General features: G+C 42.6%; 1 protein-coding gene and 1 long non-coding RNA gene across 16 annotated transcripts in view; one reads left to right on the top strand and one right to left on the bottom strand.

Moving 5' to 3' along the window:
- The first annotated feature begins 685 nt into the window (after positions 1 to 685).
- MCPH1 (microcephalin 1) overlaps positions 686 to 23,920 on the top strand; it is a 193,583-nt gene continuing 170,348 nt past the window's right edge. For 6 of the 15 annotated variants that reach the window (XM_053286308.1, XM_053286309.1, XM_053286307.1 and 3 more), the window contains exons 1-3: positions 19,352 to 19,470; positions 22,468 to 22,559; positions 23,588 to 23,706. In XM_053286308.1, coding sequence (XP_053142283.1) covers positions 19,368 to 19,470; positions 22,468 to 22,559; positions 23,588 to 23,706 — 314 coding nt within the window. In that variant the 5' untranslated portion in view covers positions 19,352 to 19,367. Of the gene's footprint in view, positions 803 to 6,161; positions 6,232 to 8,419; positions 8,522 to 10,406; positions 10,525 to 18,317; positions 18,341 to 18,408; positions 18,726 to 19,109; positions 19,495 to 22,261; positions 22,314 to 22,467; positions 22,560 to 23,587; positions 23,707 to 23,920 lie in introns of those variants that run through there. The other 9 variants (XM_053286315.1, XM_053286316.1, XM_053286319.1 and 6 more) reach the window with 9 other exon arrangements.
- Positions 11,978 to 19,184, bottom strand: LOC128340749 (uncharacterized). Its single transcript, XR_008313931.1, has 3 exons — positions 18,994 to 19,184; positions 13,878 to 13,961; positions 11,978 to 13,097 (listed from the first exon to the last, which is right to left on the bottom strand). It is a non-coding gene; the product is annotated as an uncharacterized LOC128340749 (long non-coding RNA).

Below are 23,920 nucleotides of genomic sequence, written 5' to 3' on the forward strand. Positions count from 1 at the left end.
TCCCACACATGGCTGCCTTAAGACCGAAAATCCAATCACAAATCTCCCAAATAATTGCTAGTTTAGCCCTAAGTGTTTTTAGACAACAACTCAGAGCTAAATTTGTTTCATTTGCAAAAGCATTTTTCTATATGTAAATGTCTTGAATATAAGGAAGGTTATGTTGAGAAAAGATTAGGCATTCCCTTTATGCTCTTTGTGCTGAGAAAGATATTTGTTCTATCCTTGTATTAAAAGGATTCCTCTTGTTTGGGGTTTTCTTTTTCACTTTTTTCTGTGATCTGAAGAAGAATTGCCTTGGTAAGCTGTGATCAAATGAAGGAAAACCTCTGCAATCATTCGTTTTAGAAAAAAATAATAAAATTAGTAAGTAAAAGGATACAGAGAAGACAGATGGCAAATAAAAATGTACATAAATTAAATAATAATAAACTTGACTGAATAAGACCTTTCATTCAGTTCCTTGGTTCTACAGTTAAAATCAGAAGCAGAATGCTCTTTAAAATCTTACAGTATCTATCTTCTATATTATTAATTCCTGTAGACGGACCAGGGGGATGCGTTGGGATGTGGCAAGCTCTGCGCCCGCTGCAGCCGTGACCAGTGGTGGGCCCAGAGGGGGAGACACGAGCAAGGGTGGGAGGGAGGAGCGTATGCCAGGAGGTGGTATGCCAGTCTCCTCCAAAGGGGTCGCGGCTGAGGGAGGTGAACGGTTGACTGGCTGAGGGACGACAAGCAAAGAGGAGAGGCGCCTTCGGGCTGACAAGCACCGGATGCAAATGGCGGCCCACCGCCTGGTGAGGTGAGAGGCTCTGTGTGGGGTCAACAGGAGGTGGGGCAGGAGGTAGGGGAGGGCAAGAGAAACTGGGGCAGGAGAAGGGGTGGGTGAGGGCAGGAGGTGGGGCAGGGGAGGGTAGGGGAGACTGGGGCAGGAGGTGGGATGGGAAAGGCAGGAGAGACTGGGGCAGGAGGTGGGGTAGGGAGGGCAGGAGAGTGGGGCAAGACAGACTGGGGCAGGATATGGGGGAGGGCAGGAGACACTGGGGCATGAAGTAGGGCAGGGGGGCAGGAGAGATTGGGGCAGGAGGGACTGGGGCAGGAGAGACTGGGGCAGGAGGTGGGGCTGAGGAGGGCAGGAGAGATTGGGGTGGGAAGACAGAATATGGAGACTGGGGCAGAAAGTGGGGGGAGTGTACTGTTGCACAGATGCTCTGTGCGGGGTCAGCTAGTTACATTTTAAAAATGTTCAGATTGAAATAAAGGGTTTTTTAAAAGCATCTTTCCCCCCTCCCATAACAAGCATTTTAGCAGCCCCAACCTATGTATGGTTACTCAGAAGCAAGCCCCAAGTAAGATTGCAGCCTAAGGACTGAGAATAAACCCCACTGAACATAGTGGCACTTCTGAGTAAACAGGTTTAGGATTGTACTGCACAACTGTAAGTAACCATGCATAGGATTGTACTGTCAACTAGGTTACTCATAGTTAAGCTACTCACAAAATGTCCTCAAACATTAGCATTAGCTTTATCAAAGAACTAGTCACATTAGGCCCGTTACAATAACGGGCGCTCTAGTTGGGCTCTGCTCTGCACCGCCGCCCGCGGCTCCGGCCAGGCCCACTGCCCGGCTTCCCCCGCTGCCTCCTTCAGCTGGGCCTGCCCCCTCCTCCGGCTTCCCCCCGGGCCCGCTTCCCCCGGGCCGGGCCGCCTTCCCCGGCCTCTCCCCCCGACTCCTCCCGGCCGGGTCCACCGCCTCTTCCGGCTGAGCCCACGGCTCCGGCCTCCTCCGCCTTCCCCCCGGGCCGGGCCGCCTTCCCCCGGGCCGGGCCACCTTCTCTGGTCTTTCCCTCCGCCTCCTCCTGGCCGGGCCCACCGCCTCTTCCAGCCGAGCCCGCGGCTCCGGCCGGGCCCACCGCCTCCCAGGCCCGCCACCTTCTCTCTCCCTTCTTCTTGGGAGGCGGGTTGAGGCAGCGCTCAGGGGCGTGTCAGACACAGACGCAGGTACCTTCTCCCTATGGGGGGTGTTCCTTGGGGCGGCGGGGGGTGCGCGGAGGTTCCCCCTCCCCCCGGCGGCCTTCATTTTCAGTGCTAGTGGCCCGTTCGGGCTTTCAAACTTCGGCACGGTGGCCATTTTGGGCGCTGCCACAACTGCGCAATTCGCCTGCCAGAGACACGGACGTAGGTACCGAGACACGGACGCAGGGACCCAAGCATTTTATTATATAGGATGGTCTTGCATTTGGAAAACAGATAGCCTGATTGGTTTTGCACTATCAATCACTATTGAAATTAAAAAGAGCTAGCATAGTATAGTGTTAATGTCACACGAGTAGTGCAGAGATGTTCAAATCTCTCCTCACCTTGTAACTTGTTGGGTGAACATGGCTAGTCACACTATCTCTCAGCGTAACCTGACAGGTCGAGTCACACCAAGGCATTCAGACATTACATTTTTACAGTGTCTGTATAAATGTATATGTTTTTGTGTCTATGACTGTACAACTATTCACTTGGATACAGGCCCTCTCAAATGCTCATACTCTCTCAACAAACATTTTATTCTAAATGATAAGAGATAAGCTCTAGTCACAAATTATGATCAATGCACACCTATAGTCTTGGTACAATATATGCACATACTGTTCTGAGCATTTCTATATAGAAGTGAATGCAGCCAACTCCAACCAGTCAGAAAAGCAGGCAGCTATCCTCCTGTGCCCATATTAATTAATACCATATCAACAAGCATGTGTAACTTTCGATCGGATCCAGATAGTGAAGTATTACTGTAAAGAATCCCAGGGAGCAAACAGAATTGGGTGGCTAGGATTTGTCAGCAAAAAGAAATGCTTTATTAAAAATATAAATAAGATATACAATAATCAAGTATTGAATATTGGCCGCTCGAGTAAGTGTAACACAATATATCTGAAGACTGTGTTTCCATGAAGAGATGGGGAGCAGGAGATGATCAAAGTAAAGCCGTTGTGAGGGACCTGAAAATCGAGTTTGGAAGAGAGAAAGGGAGAACTTCCTTATGAGGAAAGGCTACGTTGTGAACTAAGCCTGATTTGTATACTAGATATGCTCCGGAGCTAGCATATGAAATTAGGCTGGTTTCACCAGTATCACAAAGTGACCAGTCCTTTATACAGTGACCATGTATAGTCTGGGCATGGAGGTAGAACAAAGAAAACCCAAAATACTTCAAACAATTCAATGGGCTTTATTGAGTCTTGAAGAACAACAGTATCGATCTACCTGAGCGGAGAACAGAACAATCAATCTGAACTACTAACAATATTTCAATCATGGCTAGCAACATCAACCCAGTGCTCCTAACTATCGTGTGTGTGTGTGTGTATTAAATCTTCCTAGAGTCTAACATAATTCAGATATAGATGGAAGGCGGGGAGGTAAGGAAGATGCAGGAGTGGTATGGTTGGGGAAATCAGGAGTTAGTGGAGGGGAAGAAGGGGGAAGGAAAGAGGGATCCAAGGCTGTAGAAGCAGCATATTACCAGGGTCTGAGGCTTGAGAGTGGTAAGGCTTCAGATGGAGGAGAAACGCTGGTGCTGGAGAACAGGAGCCTGGGGAGCGATGCAAGCTTCAAGCAGTCTGATGGCAGATGCTCAGAGCAAAGTGGGGAGCAAGAGCATCATGGCTGGGGGGAGTCTTGACTTCTCACTGCACAGCAGAGGTCACAGACAGTCCCTTCTCCCTGCTTTAGCCCAGCGGCTTAGAGTAGCAAACTCAAGGATCGTTCTTGAGCAAAGATCTGCTGGTTAGGCAAAGCTTGCTAGCCCTTTGTTCACTGAGCTCAATTCTTATAGTTGTTTCTACCTTTGATCTCCATAGAGTCTATTCAAAATATCATCATCCTTCCTGGATCACAAAAAGGTGACAATTTGCAGTTATCCTCTGGATATTGTCTTTTAATTATTGATATTAGTTCAGGATATTAGCTCAGTCCAGGCTCTGAGTTCCATCTCCTGTTAGCTGCTGTTTGGGGCAGAGATTGTTCTATTGAGCTTTGGGTTGTTTTTTGTTTGTTTGTTTGTTTGTTTTGTTTGTTTGTTTTTTAATGAAGAGGAGGACTACCGAAAGTTTAACTGATTTCTGCCATTCATTTTATTATGACGTTTTGTATACCTGTATCAGACAAGATGGGAATCTTGATTATAGAATATTGGTGGATATGTGGTTTTGTGTTTACCATACATACACCTTTTTTAAAATGGCAGAACTAGTGTTTTTTCATTTTCATTTTCTTCTCCATTGATTATTCTTGTTCTGAATCATTTGATTAAGTCCAGGGGGAGTGTTCTGTGGGAGGTTTAAGTTCCATTTTTTCTCCGACGATTAGATTTAGTTTTTTAGACCTACCCTTTTTTTTCTTATAGATTATCTTTATTCATTTAAGAATACTTAAATACTATTACTGTGTTATTTTTTCTTGTTTTCTTTGCTGTGTATAAGTCATTGCTCTTATTCATGTATGACTATGTCGATCTCAGAGATGTAACCTGTTCTATTTCTATTACTAATAAAAGCAAAAATTCTTCTATGAAAAGAAATTTGCCCAAAGCAAATCTGCATCTTTGAGCTTGCAAACTGGCATCTTTTCTTATCCCCAGATTTCTGGCGCCTGGTTCCCCCCTACCCCCCACCCCGAGAGTGTTAAAAGGTGTTAGCAAAAGAAGAATCGAAGTGATAGGTGTGAGACAATAATTAAATCATTTTCTTTTGTGTACATCTATCTAGGGTGGAATTCTAAATACAACAATAGGGTATAAATAATGCTTCTAATTTTTACATAGCAGATATTCCTTCAGAGAAAGACAGGATTTCCCCCTGGCAATTCCAGACAATTCACTGGATAGCAGAGCAATCACCCATGACTGGTGTGAGCTTTTCTATAAGCAGAAATGCAAGCTCAGCTCCTAGCTTCCCAGAGACATTATCTGATAGCAATTTAAATTTTAGTATTTGGACAGGAGACCAAGCTTGGCCATTGTGTCTCTTTTGAGTACCCATTTCACAAACACTGAGAATACAATGCTGGATTGCCTCTTCCTTCACAGAGCAATTACCATTGGTACATGAGGCAAGTCACGTACTGGTCAGTTCATCTGAATTCAGGCATTAATTGATTCCTTAATAAAATGGAATCAGACACAGGTCTGGATTCCATATAATTCTGGGTTGGTAACTCTGGGTTTAATGTTGGGATCAGGGTGTCCCCAACAACAACACCTGGGGCTTGTTAGGTTAGAAAAAAGACAACTGGGGGAGACATGATAGAGGTCTATAAAAGCATGCATGGTGTAGAGAGAGTGGAACAAGAAGAATTTTTCTCCCTCTTGCATAAGATTAGAACCAGGGGTCATCCCATGAAATCGATTGCCAAGAAATTTAGGACTGACAAAAGGAAGTACTTTTTCACACAACGTATAATCAGCCTATGGAATTCTCTGCCACAAGATGAGGTGACAGCCAAGAGCCTGTATGGCTTTAAGAGGGGTTTAGAAAGATTCATGGACAAGTCTGTCAATTGCAACTAGTCTGTGGGCTATAGGCACCTCCAGCCTCAGAGGCAAGATGCCTCTAAATACCAGTTCCAGTGGAGTAACAGTAGGAGAGAGGTCATGCCCTCAGGAATTGCCTGTGGACTTCCCAGAGGCATCTGGTGGGCCACTGTGTGAAACAGGATGCTGGAATAGATGAGCCTTGGGCCTGATCCAGCGGGGCTGTTCTTAGGGGAGATCCTAGGGCCAGGTAGTGTGATTCACTCTTGGAGTGCCAGGGCAAGTCTCCCTGCCTGGGATACCATGTGACCCCCATTCACCTGCCAGAGCAGCATTATCCTTCTCATTCTTACCCTTTGGTGCTCCATAAACTGGCTGAGGCTTTAAAAACAACTGGAATGGACCATAGACTATAGAAGGCATTAGTGATTCTAGCATCTTTTATAGTCTCTGAGACCATAGATAACGCTACAGTCTTTAGCATCTTCTATAAGCCCTTACAGAATGGAGGCAAGCCAATAATAGGTTATCAGATGATCCTCTTTCTTCCTGAGCTTGGAACAAACTCAGGATGGTATTTTCTGGAGTGTCTTTACTGGAGTGCACCATAAAACCTTCTTTCTGTTGGGTCAGGATAAGGATGATGAAGAGTGCTAGAAAAGGACTCCTCCCATTTGTTGAACCTGTCGTGCAAGCTAATCAGGTAAATAACATCCTCACCATCTAGATTTGGGCCTCAAAGACCAAGGAAAAGTGTGGGTGCATGAAGGGCAAGTCACAGTTTGTATCATTGCATTAGCATATGTTGCAAATGTTGTTTAACATCTATATGAAACAACTCCAATGTTCTTTAACATCCACATGAAACTGCCAAGAGAGATCATCAGGAGATTTGGTGAGCGTGTTATCAATATGTTGATGACACTCAAATCTTTTTCTCCATGTCAACATCATCAGGAGGAGGCATAATCTCCCTAAATGCCTGCCTGGAGGTGGTGATGGGCTGGATGAGGGAAAACAAACTGAGACTGAATCCAGATAAGACGGAAATACTTATTGTGCTGAGTCAGAACTTGGGAGATGATTTTCATCTGCCTGTTCTGGGTGGGATCACACTTCTCCAGAAGGAACACGTATGCAGTCTGGGAGTGCTTCATTCTGGACACAAACCTCTCCCTTGTATCCCAGGTTGAGGCAATGGCCAGAATCAGCTTCGGCTGATACACCAGTTGCATCCATTTCTTGAGATAAATGACCTCAGAAGAGTAGTACATCTGCTGGTCACCTCCAGACTGAATTGCTGCAATGCACTCTATGTGGGGCTGCCTTTGTACATAGTCTGGAAACTGCACTTAGTCCAGAATGCGGCAGCCAGGTTGGTCTCTGGGCCGTCGCAGAGGGACTATATCACTCCTATCCAAAAAGATCTACACTGGCAGCCAGTAAGTTTCTGGGCAAAATACAAGGTCTTGGTTATAACCTATAAAGCCCTAAACAGCTTGGGGCATGGGTATGTAAGAGAATGTCTTCTTCGCTATGTGCCCCACTGCCCATTGAGATAATCAGGAGAAGTTCATCTGCAGTTGCCACCAGCTCGTCTGGTGGCTACTTGGGGATGGGCCTTCTCCGTTGCTGCCCCATGGCTTTGGAATGCACTCCCTGCTGAAATAAGAGTCTCCCCATCTCTTACAACTTTTAAAAAGGCAGTCAAGACACATTTGTTCACCCAGGCTTTCAGTTAGATACCATTTTAATAGTTTAATGGTTTTCAATAGTTTTAACTTTATTTTAAATCTTAAAATTATTGTAATGTTTTGATCTTTTTATTGTTTTGTTGTAAACCGCCCAGAGACTTGCATTTTGGGCGATATACAAATATGATAAATAAACAAACACCTGGATAAGGTTTGGACAAAAGGGGGTCAATTTCCAGCACTTCTTAACTTTCTGTAGCTGTGGCAGTTTTTATCAGATCTTGAAATTAGGCACACTTGTAAACTTCATCAAGTAGATCACACATACCAAGTTTCAACTTAATAGCTCAACAATTTTTATATTTAAAAGCAATAGAATTTTGAGGCTTATAATGGTGGAACTTTGTGTGTGTGTGCTGCTTACCTTAACTAAAGGGGCACTTCTTTAATTGTAGTAAGTATATATGTTAAAATGTTTCTGAGCCAGGGAAATGTGCTCACACAAGTATGTGTGAAAGTGTTGGCATGTGTAGGGAGTATGTGATATTATTTGCATAGGAGTGAGAGAAAAGCATGCCAAGAATGTTTTGTTTTTCACGATGTTCTTTCTGTTCTTCTGAAGCGAAGACACTGGGGTGGGGGTGGGGGATAGGTCAGGGGGGTCAGGGACCTATCCACTTCTTGTCTCGGGGTCCATTCCAACCTTGCTATGCCCCTGTTGAAACTCATATGATTAATTAATGGTGCAGTCTTATGCATGTTTACTTAGAAGTCTCATTGTGTTCAATAGAGCTTACTCATAGGAAAGTGTGCCTATGATTTCAGCCTGAATTAAAAAATAACAACTCTAATATCAAAAAGTAGCAAATGCTTCAGGAGAGTTATTCAAGAAGATCATGGCCCAATATATAAACAAATATCCTCTGCCAAAGAACATGGCAAACAGCAGCAGGGGAAGAAGGAAAATTGAAGTTCCGGAAGAACCAAGGTCTATCAGACGAAAATTGCATGGTTATTATTTGTTGATTTATTTAGCCTTTCTGTACTGTTTCTCAGCTGCTAAAGCAGCACTGAAAATGGAATACAGAAAACAAAAACAGTTTTAAAAATTGCAGTAGCTCAATTATAAAAATCCTTTTAGAAGCGAAATAAAACCACACTGCTTTGTTTTTTATGTTCTTAAATATCTGTGTACAGTCAAATGAAGAACATTAAAAGCTTTCCTAAAGAGATGAGATTTGAACAGCCACGGAAACACCAAGAAGTGGCTAGATGAGCTTCTGATGGAGTGCATTCCAGGTAAGGTAAAGTGTGCGGTCAAGTCGATTTTGACTCCTGGTGCCCACAGAGCCCTGTGCTTTTCTTTGGTAGATTACAGGAGTAGTTTACCATTGCTTCTTCCTGCACAGTATGAGATGATGCCTTTCAGCATCTTCCTGTACTGCTGCTGCCCGATGTAGGTGTTTCCCATAGTCTAGGAAACATACCAGTGGGAATTCGAACCGGCAACCTTCTGCTTGTTAATCAAGCATTTCCCCACTGCACCACTTAAAGTGGTATCACTCCAAAAACAGCTTTGCAATCCCAGGACCCTGTAAGAGTGCTTCTGGAACTTAAGTAGTGCTTGGAAGTATTAACCCTATTGCACAAGGGCAAGAGGGTTGGGGGAGTTCCACAACAGCTCCTGGAGCATTTCCGCAGACCCCACTTTGTCAGCCAATGATCTTCTGCTCTATTCTAATCTTCTACTTTATTCTGTATATACATCCAACTATAAAAATAGTGCCTGTACTTCTGTTGTGACTCCCTATTGGAAAGAGACAATAGGATAACTGAAGAGCTGGAATTTGAGAGCTGTCCTAGTCCAACTCCTGCTCAGTACAGGAAACTGCTACAGCATCCTTGACAGATGGCCATTCTGCCTGTCTATGAAAACCTCCAGCGAAGGAGAGCTTGCCACTGCATGAGGCAGACTTTTGCACTCTGCTCTTACAGGCAGGGAATTCTTCCTAATGTCTCGCCAATTGTGAACCACCTGGGGGCTTTTTTGTATGGTTTAGTACAGGGTTTCTTAACCTTTGGCCCCCAGATGTTGTTGGACTACAACTCCCATCATCCCCAAACATGGCTTTTGTGGCTGAGGATGATGGGAGTTGTAGTCCAAAAACATCTGGGAGCCCAAGGTTAAGAAACCCTGGCTGGTATATAACTGTATTAAATAAATAAATAAATAAATAAATAAATAAATAAATAAATAAATAAATAATTTCAACCAGGAAATTACAAGGATCAGAACCAACAGGACCCACTAAAGCAACTGAGAAGTCTGCTCCTTCTTCTCTGTGCCATCCCTTCAGATAACGGAAGATTACCCACTCCCTTAGCCTTCGCTTCTCCAGGCTAAACATATCCAGCTCCTTTAACCACTCCCAGGAGGACTTGGTTTCCAGACCCCTCGCCATCTTTGTTGGCCTCCTCTAAACCTGTTCCAGTTTATCAACAGTATATGTAGTGCTTTGTAGATGGCTATCGATTATAAAGGAAAAAATAAAGTCTCATTGGTTGGAGGACATTTGTGCCACGACCTGGGTACAGGCAACAACAAAAATTGGTTTCCGGGAACTGCTATCGTAGTTGCTAGCATTGCTCACTCTTATGACCACTGCTACATGTCCAAATACTCTCCCACTGCCCCCTACAGAGGTGGGCTGTTGCATTTCTCTAGTGCAACATATACTTTTATGTTAGTGCATATATACAACATATACTAACATATCTTACATACTTTTGGGAATGTAGGTTTGTGGCATGAAGATCAAAAGTTAAAGATTCCTATAGCTAGGAATAAAAAAAATCCTATGGCTAGGAATGGCTGTATAGCAAGGAATACCCAGGCCCTGTTCCCTTTTCAGTGGAGGGGCCCTGAACTGGTCAGACCATAGCATTTTTACACAAAGTGCTGTCAACAGGACAAGTTCAATAAAATGGCTTGGATCCAAGGTGCTCCTCAGAAAGCTTCTTCGTCTTACTCAAGGGCTGTTTCTGGCTAGCAGAAGAGAAGAATGACCCCAAATTCAGACAAATCCCTCTGTTCACACAAGCTTTAAAAGACATTTTTAATGGCTCAATCCAGTTTATGTGCTACAACCTGCATCTTCCTTATTCACCATGTTTCTCGTACTAGAACACAACTTCCATGACATTGTGGTGCTGAACTGCAAGTCTTCTGCCAGTGCTTATACAAGAGTTAATGGAACAGCACTAATACATTTTCTCCTTCAAAGCTCTTTGAATCAAAGCTGGTGAGTTTCTAAAACCTACAGATTACTTTTCTTGTCATCTGTTTCATCATGTCTATTACTCTGACATGGCATGTGTGATTAGCAGATTCTGAAATAGTAATGTGATGGTGTCTAAATTTTCTTTTGTATAGCACAAAAACTAAATTTCTTACTTTTAAAATATATTTTTATTCACTTACTGCTATATACTAAAATGCTGCACTCTGGTTTTTCTAATCAAAGAAAGTCTGTGTCTCATTATTTTTAATTATACTGAAATTTCCTTAGAACAAATTGTCTAACAGAACTATTTGTACTACTATTTATCAAATCTTATTTTTCAGTTAGAAATGTGAATCTAACAGGGACAGTTTTTCCCAAATATTAATTCTAAAATATATAATAAGGTTGTTCTCACCAGAAGCCTAACCCAAGCTAGGGCAGCCCAGCCTGGGTTAGGCTGCTTGTGTGCAGCACTGAAATCCACGTAGTGCTGCCTGCTCACCTAACCCCACTTCAAAGCCCAGCCCTTAGCCAATGTTAAGGCATGAGTGTGCCCTTAACCCAGCGCCGGGATCATGTGTGTGTTCAGGTTGCTTGTAGCCCAAGCACACACAGAGATGGGTGCCTAGAGCAACCATCTCATGGGGTATCCCCCAGTGCACCACACTCATCGCACAGTGCATTGTGGGATATGTGGAGCCAAGACACATTGTCCTGGCCTCTGGGGATCCATGCTGCATGCAAGAGCATGGATCATGTGGGAGCACCATCTGCGCTTCCCACAAACATTGCGGTACTGTCTGAGTGGGAAGGTACATTTAGCGCAGCCTTCTTCCCACCCATCCTCCCTCCTGGCCATGTGCATAAACGATTGCAATATTTTTACAAAGCAACAGAACCTTTCCTTCAAAATTGCAGTTTTAACTGTGGCTTAGCAAATGTAGCCGAGCAACTGCATAGTAGATATGCACTGGGTGATGCTGATTGTACATTTCTTTCAAAAGATTGTGCCTTATTTCCTCATTTTATCTTGCAAGCCTTAGACATTTGCAAAGCAGAGCAGCACCATCTAGTTGTTTGCAACAATCAAAAGCAAAAAAGTTAAAAATAGGCTATTGCTGCTGGCAGCAGGCTTAATGATTATGTAGGCCAAGAATAAGTTACTATTTGTTACAGGTTGGGGAAACTGTGTAAAGATTTCTAGATGATAAATAATAACAAACAAGTTTTATTTTCTTTTATTGCAGAGGACCAGAGCATTAAGACTGTAAGACTTAGTAGGGACTAAGTCTCCTACAGTACAAAGCCCCTTGTTTCTGAAAACAGTTGCAGTCCACAAATAAGTACAACTGGGTTTAGTGGGACATATTTTGTAAAAATATTCACAAAGTATGTCCCACTAAATTCAGTCAAACTTACTTCTGAGTAAAAATACTTAAGATTGTGTTAACATCTAAATAATAGACATAAATTTATTTTGCATTCTTTATTATTTTTCTCCCTTGTGCAAATTTCACTTCTGCATCATCGCCACAGACATTTTATCAACTGAATTTACAGATTTAATGATACAATCCTCCAGAAATAAGACAGCGTTATAGAATGACAATGTGTCTTACAGTGCAACAAAACATGATTACAGACACATGTGTGTGACATCATGTCACTGAGCATATTAATAATCACAGCATGATCTGAACTGTTCCCTATATGTTAAAAAACATGGCAGCCTTTATGAATACTTGGGAGTCATTGACTAGAAACAATTTTTAAAAATGCAAATTTATACTCTTGCTGAAATTAGATGCATAACCCTTAGGTAAAAAGCTAAAATAAAATAAAATTCACAACATACAACATTTATATACCACTTTTTACAAAAGTCTCCCAAGAGGTTTACATAGAGAAATAATAAATAAGATGGATCCCTGTCCCCAACAGGCTCACAATCTAAAAAGAAACATAAGACAGACACCAGCAACAGTCACTGTAGGGGTACTGTGCTGTGGGTGCATATGGCCAGTTGCTCTCTGCTAAATAAAGAGAATTGCCACATTTAAAAAGTGACTCTTTTTGCCTGGTTAGCAGGGGTACAAGTGGAGGAGGAAAAATACAAGCCCTGAGAAAGCAGACTTGACATCTTCAGAGTTTAAAAAGCTATGTCATTTTAGCATGGCTGTTTACATAAAGATGTTAGAAAAGAAATAACATTGCCACAGTTTAGATCTTCACCTATTTTTGTCATACCCCTTTACATTAAGGAACGAAAACCTTCAATCTTTATGTGCTGATCATTTTGGTTACCCATGAATTTACTAAACAAGATCTTTATCTCTGTTGGCCAGATAACCTACTTTCTGAAGGGAATGGGTGGCGGGGGGTGGGGAAGCAATGTGCCTATAGTATAAAAGAAACAATTGCAAAAATTGCTAGCTTTGTTTTCTTTTAAGTTTCTAGGTGACTTTCCAAACTCAGACTAGATCAGAAGGTTATGTAAGAAGGGTTGTGGGGGGAGGATTTGCTTCAACAGCAACATTCTTCTGTTGATTTGTCTTTGCAGCTCATAGGATTCCTTATTTTTTGTCTCAGATCTGAAATGAGAAGTATTGATCAGCTTTTTATGTATATAGTCTTTGGATTTTTCAAAGTGAAGGAAGGGTCTATTTCTTCAGTTAAAAATATCACATCTCAAACTTGCCTGGAAATCATGTCTTATGACTTGGAAGACCTTCTCGCTATTCCCAGATGTTTAGGGGCTGGTTGTGGTTGAGGCAAAGGTACTCTAGTGTTCACATAAACATATTCCATGTCTGAACCCTCACAATGTAAAATGAATTCTAATCTAAAACCTCTTTGGTCAGATCCAAAGAGCAGCTTGTACAGATAGGATGCTGATTCTACTTCCCAATCCAACATCATATCCTGTGGCTTTGAGGGACACAAGAAGAAGAAGCAGGAAGAAGGAGGCTGGAATTACAGCCCTCGATAAATTGTATTTGGATCTAGGAGCCTGGTCAAAAATGTAGGAGTCAGACAATGGACACTTGTCAAAATTATAGAATTTAGTGACATTGTGGAGTTGGGGTAATGGGCTTCTCTATCTCCTTTACAGGTAACATACTTAGACCCAGAAACAGAGCTGTTTGGGACAAATAAAAGATGCTATTAAATAACTCCGCCTCTGAATATCCTAGTCTAGGTGTCATGGTTAAACTTCTAAACACCATGGCTCCCTGGGACCCGGGATTTGTCAAACCCTGCTCTGTTATATGAGTGGAACTCCATTCATGCTTCTCTGGATCCAAGTCTGTCACTTTGAGGCAAGCTACAGCCTAAAGGGGATGTTATCATTTTTCACATTTTGAACATACCTTGAAAGCATGATTTTGTTTTCAAAGTTCTTCAGAAAGATTGCCTGATTATTGGTAATGCTTTGCTTGTAGCTGTGGGTGGGCCTGTAGAGAGGCAAGGGATGGGAAAGTGACCATTCTTGTGAGAATCCCCCCTTTCCCCACCCTCCAAGAGCAACACTGTCTGACAGCTCGGACTGGAACGGAAGCTTTCAAGTATTATGCAAGCAAGCTTTCTGCATTTTCTCCTAATGCATATAACACAGAGCTTGTCCAAGCAGATCAGTGTTCCCTGTAACAGGGATTCCAAAGGCCATTGCAGCTGAAGATGATGGGAACTGTTACTGTAGCCAACAAAGAGAATCTGTTACAGGGAACACTGCTGCAGACTACGTCTTTGCACCCCTAGTTAGCCCCTGTTCATAGCTTATTACATTTCCATTCTAATCTTTTGAAGCAGCACACAGGCAGTGGTTAAAGATCTAGGAGATCTTACCTATATAGCCCCTCCTTCAACAAGTGGTTCAAGATATTTTGCTGCTGAGACAAAGGACAATATGACAGACCCACCCATTAACTGGTGGGTGCTCCCCATTCTCGGGCCATGATTCCTCGGCAGCAATGGTGGTAGCAATGGTGGCCACCAAGTCAGGCAGCAACAGATAGGGCATTCCTGGCTGGCCTCGGGAAGGGAAAACAGAGGTGCACCTCAGGAGGGCAAGGAAGGGGAAATGAACTGCATGCCCTAGTGGGGTGAGGAACAGCGGTGAGAGCAAGTAGGAGGGAGAACCATGTGGTGGTATCCATGGTGGCAGTGGGCCAATACTTGCCCCCTCCCCATTCACCCAACTGAACTGTCGTGTTGGCATGGCATTTGATAGTCTCCCAAGCCAGTTAAAATGCAGGAATTGGGACATCAGACCCTGTGGTCCAAGCATCCAGGAGCACATCAATTCCACATCTGTACCTTCCATATTAGCTTTTGGAGAATCCATCTTGTAGCTTCTATCAATGCCCAGGGTGCTTCAAAAAGAATGTTACCCAATTTTAGTTGCATTGTAAGAGGGGACTGCATGAGAGGGGAAGAATCTGGACAACCCCTCTTCCTTGTTGCAAAGTATTGTTGGAAACCACCATCTACTGATGGTTGGAGAATACAGGTTTCAAGTCTGTAGCACTCCAATGCAGTTATACATGAAGCTGCCTTATATTAACTGATTGATACCAGTTCTTCAGGGTTCCAGACAGGGGTCCCCCCCCCCAGCCCTTCCTTGAGATACCAGAGATTGAACCTGGGACCTTCTGCATGCAACGCAGATGCTCTACCATTGAGCTAGGGCACCCATTCCAATGAAAGTCACATCCTCCTTGTAGGGGAAGAATGGCAGTTCAGTCCCCAAATAGCAAAGCAAAAGCAGTTTGGTGAGAAAGCAGCAAAGCAAGAGGTCTTGAGACAGTTCTTTAGTATTGAAGAACTACAAGGATTTATTTAAAGAAAAGGTTACAAATGAATGTGGGAAAGCCTGCAGCTTAATTTCAGCTGTAGCTCATAGCTGAAGAGAGAGACCAAAACAAACAGCTATCTCTGGAGAGACCAAAATGGAGACTAACTCTGGAAGAACAAAGAGGGGAAGAGTCCAGCACTTTTATTCATGACCCTACCCGCCCCTGCCATGGTCACTATGAAACATTGCAGCTGAGAGCTGATGCTGTCAGGGTCCTAGCTCTAACACTCCTTAGGGCCCCTCAAGTTGGCACTGACCTATGTTGTTGTTATTATTATTATTTATTTATTCAATTTCTATACCGTCCTTCCAAAAATGGCTCAGGGAGGTTTACATAGAGAAATAATAAATAAATAAGATGGAACCCTGTCCCCAAAGGGCTCAGAATCTAAAAAAGTAACATAAGCTAACAGCCACTGGAGGGATTGTGCTGGGTTTGGATAGGGCCAGTTACTCTCCCCCTGCTAAATAAAGAGAATCACCACATTAAAAGGTGCCTCTTTGCCAACTTAGCAGGGGGCAGGGTTGTCCTGTAGCTTCTGCTTCTCGTCTCTTATTGGACACAACAGATGCTGTTTGTCTCTAGAAAAGATGGCAATCAATAACTGATATTATGAACCTTCAAGACTATGTCTGATCATGCATATTCATCAAACTATTTGAATTTAAAAACCCTATTGCTATGATCTCTGGTTGGCCAAAAGATGGGACGAGGTCGGGGAGAAGTAACAAATCAGTTAATAAAACAGGAAGTACAGAGTTGTGCACCACTTGGTGGCCATACAGCCAGCTTCCCACTGCACCACCAGGGAGTATTGCAAAGATACTTTATACCAGTGTCCCAATTTCACCAGAATCCGAAACACAGACTATCAGATCTTATATAGAAAGCAATTTGGATAAATTTGCTCTCCAACTGTAAATAACAATGGTTCTTGTTTATTAGCCCGGAATTTAGCATGGTTCCCACTCACTATGGGCTTCATTTCTGAGAGGCTTGACTAAATCTTCCCTCACCCAAATGATGCTGGTTCCCCCCGCAACATACACACCTGTCAATTTGACTCTTAAGGGAATGCTATGCCAAAGAGATATATTTTTACAGTATGACCTTACAATGGTAAGACTATGACACTATCCTATTATCAGCATTCTGAGTACTCAAAAATAAACCAGCTGCTGAGTCAAATCCAGAAGGGATGATTTATTAAATTACAGGACAGCAAGAAATAATAAAATTGGAGGCTCTGAATCAGTAGAGGTATAAATACCGTGTGTCCTGTTTTTTCTGTAGCCTTTGCTATAAAAAAGGTCTCATAGCATAAGTACAGCCCAGTTACATTTTTAGAAGTTAGCAATGCCTTGATTTTTTAATGATGATACAAATATTTAGTACAATAAGCTTAGAAGTAACCTTTTTGCCCCTTACTAATTTTAACTACACTTATGAGACCGTATCAGAATAGTCTGAAGGCACAAAATACATTTGTGCTACTGAAACTAGGGACATATGGCCACAGAACTATACGATAGCCATTCTTAGCTCTACAGGATGAGATATACAGGTAACAAACCATGTTGTAGATCAACACTTGGGATTGCTATATATACTTGTACATCTGGAGGGGAAAGTGTATAACATTGCTGTGACCAATCTCATTACAATGCTGAAAATATTTTTCATGCACTTTTACAATTTTATAATTTTCCATTTGAATGTATGTTGATTTGTAAGTTATGTTTTTGAAAGGCAAGGAATTATCTTTCTGTGTAAGATGCATATAGAGAAATATAAGATATTAAGACATTAGTAGAGAATGCTTTTACTACACCACTGGGAGTCCCACATGTACATATATGTAGTGTATATACTTGTGTCAAAATAAGATGGATAAAAATAAAATTTTGTCAGGAATGGATCCTAAATATATTTTGCAGCACAGTAAAATACTTGCAATTATTGCACTGTAGTGCCATCTACTGTGCAGCTAGATTTTAAAGTGGCCAGAGATTACCCTTGCAACTGGAAGTATTCAATTCAATATAAATATACCAGAGTTTTCTCTTTCCCCTTGCATAAACCAAACAAGGGGTTTCATATGTAGGAGCCTAATACTCCACTTGCTATCATGCCAATGTTTAGAATGTGACTTACTAATTGCTGCACCAGCGCAGCATGGTAAAATGCCACTGTTGCAAAAATGTTATGGTCAGGTCTCATTGTTTGCACTGTTCCCACCCACCCTTATAATGCCCAAGGGTCATGTGGAAGCTGCAGTATTAACATACTAAGGAATACTTTACATGATGCAGAAGGCCCCAGATCCAAACGTTGACATTCTTCATTTAACAGGATCTTAGGTTATATAGTTGAGAAAGATCTCTGCCTTCTATTTAGAGAGTCACACGTCTAGTTAACTCTAAAATACACTGCACTAAATAGATCCATGGCCGGACTCAGTAGGGCGTTTTCATATATTCATAAGTGCCATGCCATTAAGCAAAATGAAATGTTCACTCAAAACATGCAAGGGGTCGAGTTGCCCATTTCATATTAAAATGCAGAACACCAAATAAACGAGGCCTTTAAGTTTCCAGCAGTTAAAGCGTAAAACAAACACTGCAGACATATCCGACTTTTCAATTGCATTATCTTCCAGAGGGAGACGCAACTCCAATAGCCAATCAGTGATCAAGGCACTTCAGAGCACACCGAAGGGCTTTTAAGCCCCTTGATTTTGACTGCTGTTGGTGCTTTTAAACGCGCTGGCTGATTTTGAGTCTTGACTGTTGAAAGGCTGCTGTAATGTTAGCAAAAAGTTAGCAAAAAGAAAACCACCAGCAGCCACACACAGAGCCCTGTAGTGACCACAACAGCCAGGGGAGGGCTATTTTTGGCTCGGCGGCAACAAGAACTTTTCCGGTGTGCGCAGCTTCACATCACGCGGGCATAGCTCTCTCACCATAGAGATAGGAAAGGTCTATCCTTCTCGTCTTTTATCACAGAGATATAATTCGTAAAAATTCTAAGGGACGACTCTCGTCCAAACAGAGCCCTGGCACTGGAGAGGCCATTTTCCAGAAGCGGAAGAAAGAGCTGCCCATCAAGATGAATTTGGAAAAGGCCAGGGTTTCTTACATAACTGCTGACTGTGACTGGGCAGCAGCATCCCTCCAAAGCAAATGAAGCATGGAGAGGAGTTCCTGCTCTTTCCATCTGAAAATGTTTCCCTTTTTCCGAGCTTCTCAACTTTCAGAAGATGGGCAAATTCTAGTGTGAAATTCCAGTCCTCATAATGAGCATAGGAGACACTGAAAAGGATGAGAAAATCGCTTATGACAGCCCCTGCCACTGTTAAATTTTGTAGGTTAGAAATGGAGCTGAGGGTGATTTGGATTCGGACGAAAAGTCCCTCTAACAAGTTACAGCAACATTGCTCCCTGTCCCTTATCTGAATTGCTGCTTTATAACCCCTTCCAGCCCTCATCCTAATCCAGTGCTCTAATCACTAGATTGAAACCTAATCCAGTGCTCAACTTCACCTAGATCTCCATTAACTTGCCTGTAGACACGCAGCACTTGTAAACATTTAAAACTTCCCCAAATTTGCAGTTGGCACACGAAAAAAGACCTGAAATGGAGCTTGAAGTCCTCTCTCCACTGGTTTCATGGGCCCCTCTGTGGGGGTGGGTGGGGTGGAATCTACAAAATAAGAATAAGAAAAGAGTCATGTTTTGTCAGTCTAGCCTTTGGTTATCTCTGTGGTTCTTATGGGATGAGGGCGGTACCAGAAGAATGGGGGAGGACGGGAAAGAAGCCTCTCGCGACTCCGTACTGCGCATGCGTCTGAAACAGGTAGCCGTTTCAAACGGAGGTTCCTTTCCTTCTTCTTGTGCTTCGCGAGCTCGTTCCGTTTGGTTGCCATGAGTCCTTGCAACGGCCGTCCCTGCGCCCAGCTGGTCTTAGCAGGTACTCAAGAAGGAACGGAATAGTGGGAAGGAAAGAATGAGCAGTGGGGCTGCTGTAGTCTGCCCCTGCCCCTATGGAAGGCATGTATTATGCCTAGGTCCATCTGGGAAGCAACCCAGTTTGGTTCGAATCCCCGCTGGTATGTTGGTTCGAATCCCCGCTGGTATGTTTCCCAGACTATGGGAAACGCCTATATCGGGCAGCAGCGATATAAGAAGATGGTGAAAAAGGATCTTCCAATTGTAAACCCCTCCTGTATTCTACCAAGAAAACTACAGGGCTCTGTGGTCGCCAGGAGTCGACATCGACTTGACGGCATAACCTTTCCTTTCCATCCAGCCCAATATGGTCGTCTCTGGCTGGCAAGAGCAATCCAAGGTCTCGGGCAGAGGAGCCGTTTCCTGGCTCTGCCACCCGAGCAGTCCGCTGGGACTTCTGCATACATAAGACGTGCTCTGCAACTGATCGAGTCTTGCCCCTAAGCCAAAGTGTAAAGGATGGTTTGGGGTGACTTCTCTCCCGTTTCCCCCTTTTGTGGCTGTGTTTCTTCTCTCCCTTGCAACTCGTCCAGTTTTCCTAGTTATCTATGTATTAGTATAGGGCTTGCCATGAAATAGTATGTGAAAAGTATCATCGAGACTGCTTCTGAGCATGTCCAGACTGCACATCCCTTTCCAGTGTGTCAGCACCAGCAACCCCTACTTGTTATTGGCCATAGCAGCTTCAGACAGTGTGCCCCAAATGCGTCCTAGAAATTGGCACGAGTGAGGTTTTATATGTTAGATATATGTACTGAAGCTTTACTTATGCTTTAATTGAATTATTTTGCCTGAAGAGATTTTTAACAATGTTTGCAGGACATTTACATGGACTGTAATTTGCAAACATGTGTTTTTAATGATAGTGTAATCTGCTTAGGAAATCTAAATGAATAAAATCCATCAAATAAATAAATATCCTGTTACTTGATTAGAGTTTGTTGTTATGCTGCACAAGTTAACTTATCAATTTGTTGGCTTGTATCTGCAACACAAATGATCAGCTCAAAGTTATAAGTAGTAGTTTAAAGCACTTCACTTTAATGCAAAAACTGGGTACCATTTTGTCTAGTGTGTTTAAAAGCACTACATTTAGTACCTAAATAATTCTGCAAGTCTACTGTACTGAATGTGAATAGACTGTGTACTTCAGTACATATATCAAACATCTAAAACCTCACCCTTTCCGAACCTTATTTCTGCCAACTGTATGCCCTTCTTGCTAATCTTGCACTTCTCGCTTCTTGGAAACTACTGGAGAACATCTCCTGTTGGCAAGCATGGTTTTCCTTGGCAAATACTGTGCCAGGTTTTCTTATTAGCAAGTGTGGCTTCCCTGTTAGCAACCATGGCTTTCCTGTTGGTCAATACATCCTGTGCTTCCTATTGGCAAGCATCATTTCTGTAATGGTAGGCAATGTCCTGTGTTCCCCTATTGGCAAGTGTTGTTTTACTCTTTTGACGAGTACTGAGCTATGCTTCCCAGTTGGCAAACGTGACCCCCCAATTGTCCAGCATACCTTCTCACAAAAGTGTCTTGTGTCCTCCCTTGTTGACAAGCATAGCTTCCCTACTGACACTAATATGTTAGTATGTCCCATTTCTGAGTGTATGTTGCTGTCCATATATCATGTCACACTTAAGGCCTTTTAATCCTATTATCACACTTTGCTCAATTTTAAACACCACTAAATCCCTCCTTTATTGCACCATTGCTATCACTCTTTTCCTCAATGTATCTCATAATATGGATAGTCTTGTATTCATTTTTACATATATAGCTGTAAGTACAACAGTTACAGAGATGAAGGTGCTTAATTGTAGGTTTCCTCTTAATTGACTTGTGCAATGGATGCATTTGCATAGTCTTAATACACATAACATGAATCTACTAGACTACTTAACAGTTGTAGTAACTTAGGCACTGTATAAAAGTAACTCCGTTTGGATTTTTAAACTCTCCTCTCTGCCAGGCCATCTTTTAGAGCAAAGCCACTGCTTTGCTTCCCCGGTGCCAAATATGGAAGCCAGGCCATCAGCAAAATGGAAACCATAGTGATCGGTCTTCTAGTTGCTCAATAGCAAAAGCAACAGTAGTAAACCTTATTTTGCAGAGTAAGATTTCAAGAAAGTCCAGATCTCTCGCTTTTTCCACAAAAGGAATAGGCATGTGCTCAGTATGGAGAAGATTCCTGAACTCAACATGTAGCAGAGAAAGTGAAGAAAGGGTAGATATAGTCAGGGGCATAACAGAAAAGGGGTGAGAGGCTGGACTAGTGAGCAGTGGGGGAAATCAGTTTCTGTATTTGGAAAGTGCTTCTGGGAACCATCTTGCCCTGAGGGGTGGAAAAAAGAGGCAGGCACAGCCTGGGGAGCTGCCACCATCCAATTCCCCATGCTGAATGGGCCCTCCTTCCTCCAACTCCCACCACAGAACTAGCAGGACTATCTTGCTCAGGGAGGGGAGAGAGGAGAGATGCCTGATATAAACGTACTACATGAAAAGATCTAGCTCTTAAAAAGTCTTTTTGTTGCTTTGTTGGGATTTGCACTCAAAGGGTGGTTGTCCAAAGAAAATACAGATGGCCCTCATCTGTGGGGGTTCTGTTCTTGCCTACAACCATGGATAATGAAACCATGGATAACAAGACTGTAACACTATGGGGATTGGGGAATTAGGTTCTTGGAGGTTTTAAAAAAAGCCTTAAAAAGCGGGGAGGAGGAAGAAATAAGAGAAATAAAGCACTGTACCATGCGTTCCAGATCTCCAGCTGTCTAGCAATACCCCCTAAAAAAACCCATTCCACCAATTTTCCACAAAAATCATGGGATTTATTTTGTTTTATTTTAGTGATAAAAGAGGCACAAAATGGCTCCATTCAGCAAAATGGTGGCTGGAAATAACATTACAAGTCATTTCTGGCCACTCGGGAACCATGGATAGGTAAATTTGTACTATTTCTTTGAACTGCGCATAATGAGACTGGGTCTCCATTGCCTGACTGTGGATATGAGAAACCACGGGTGCTGGGACCGTGGATAACAAGGGCCACCTCTTGTATTTTCCTGTTACTTAGATAGGTCTCTCTTTGCTATAGGTGTTGTAGCATATGTCGAAGTATGGTCATCCAGCAGGACAGAAAATTACTCAAAAGCCTTCGCACAACAACTTCTTGATATGGGAGCAAAAGTAAGTAGTGCATCTTGAAGGAAGCCGGATTATTACTTCTTTAATTTGAAGCTGCAACTTTCTTGCTATAGATTTTCTTTTGAATTTATAAGTTCATGATGAGTATTGCAATGCAAGTATATATAACAGCATGAATTCATTAATAATAGTAAATAGAAAGCATATGAAACTTGTACTGACCTTACAAATACTAATTCCATGGGTGGTTGCCCATTCCAATCCTGCTGTGCTGTTCAAGAAGTCTGTCCCAGCTGTGAATCAAAGGACCATTGCCCATAGCCTCAACAGGCCTCATGTTAAGATCATTGGACATGTACAACAGAGGACATTATCTGCTTCCCCAAGACTTCATATTGGGACCAGCTGCGTTCAATAAGTCAAAAGACATAAAGACAGTTTCTGCTAAGAAGTATGATACATTTGGTGAAACCTAGCTATTTTTGTACTGGTACTTTAGCCTTTTTGACTAGTAGTAACATGAGAAGTTGTTTCAGACTTCCTGGCACTGAAGTGATGCAATATAAATGCTTTTTATAAGTCTTATTGTTATTGATCCAAAGTCTAATTTTTGTAAATCATTGCATTGTTCATTAAGAAAGTCTGCACTGTATGTTAGTTGATCCGCAGTCTCTGGCAACATCCAAGGCACTGAAGAAGTTAGCCGTGAAAACTATGTGTGGAAGTCTAGCTGTTAGAAGCCCTAGAAGTCTATGGCAGTTCCTTGTTATGATGGACAGAAAGCTCAGGAATAGCAAGGATGATCCTTTTCATAATGCTCCTGGACTTAAGTGTACTTTTGTGTTAGGTGTATAGCAAACTGCTGAGAAGTAAGCGTACTTTTCATCTTATTGGATACAAACTAGTCAGCCATATAGATATTGGTTAGTTTGTTTTACTTTAAAAGCTGCAAATTACTTGCTTAGCTGATTTGTAATTCTTGTAATACAACTGAAGAGTTTTATGTACTGTCGTAAGAGTTTTTCAGTTAGGTTCTACAATATCTTACTTTCCCCCCTTTTGTTGTATAGGTTTCGAAGAGTTTCAGCAAGCAAGTGACTCACGTGATCTTTAAAGAGGGACACTTGTCTACATGGAATAGAGCTCAGAAGACTGGGGTTAAACTAGTATCTGTGCTTTGGGTAGAAAAGTGAGTATTCAGCCAGTGTGGTAGGGTGGATAGACTTGGACCAGAGAACCAGGTTTTAAGAACAGCCCTACTGGATCAGGCCCAAGGCCCATTCAGTCCAGCATCCTATTTCACACAGTGGCCCAGCAAATGCCTCTGAGAAGCCCACAGGCAAGAGGTGAGGACATGCCATCTCTCTTGCTGTTGCTCCCTTGCAACTGGTCTTTAGAGGCAT

The sequence above is a fragment of the Hemicordylus capensis genome, chromosome 1 (genome assembly GCF_027244095.1).
Source record: "Hemicordylus capensis ecotype Gifberg chromosome 1, rHemCap1.1.pri, whole genome shotgun sequence".
NCBI lineage: Eukaryota > Metazoa > Chordata > Lepidosauria > Squamata > Cordylidae > Hemicordylus > Hemicordylus capensis.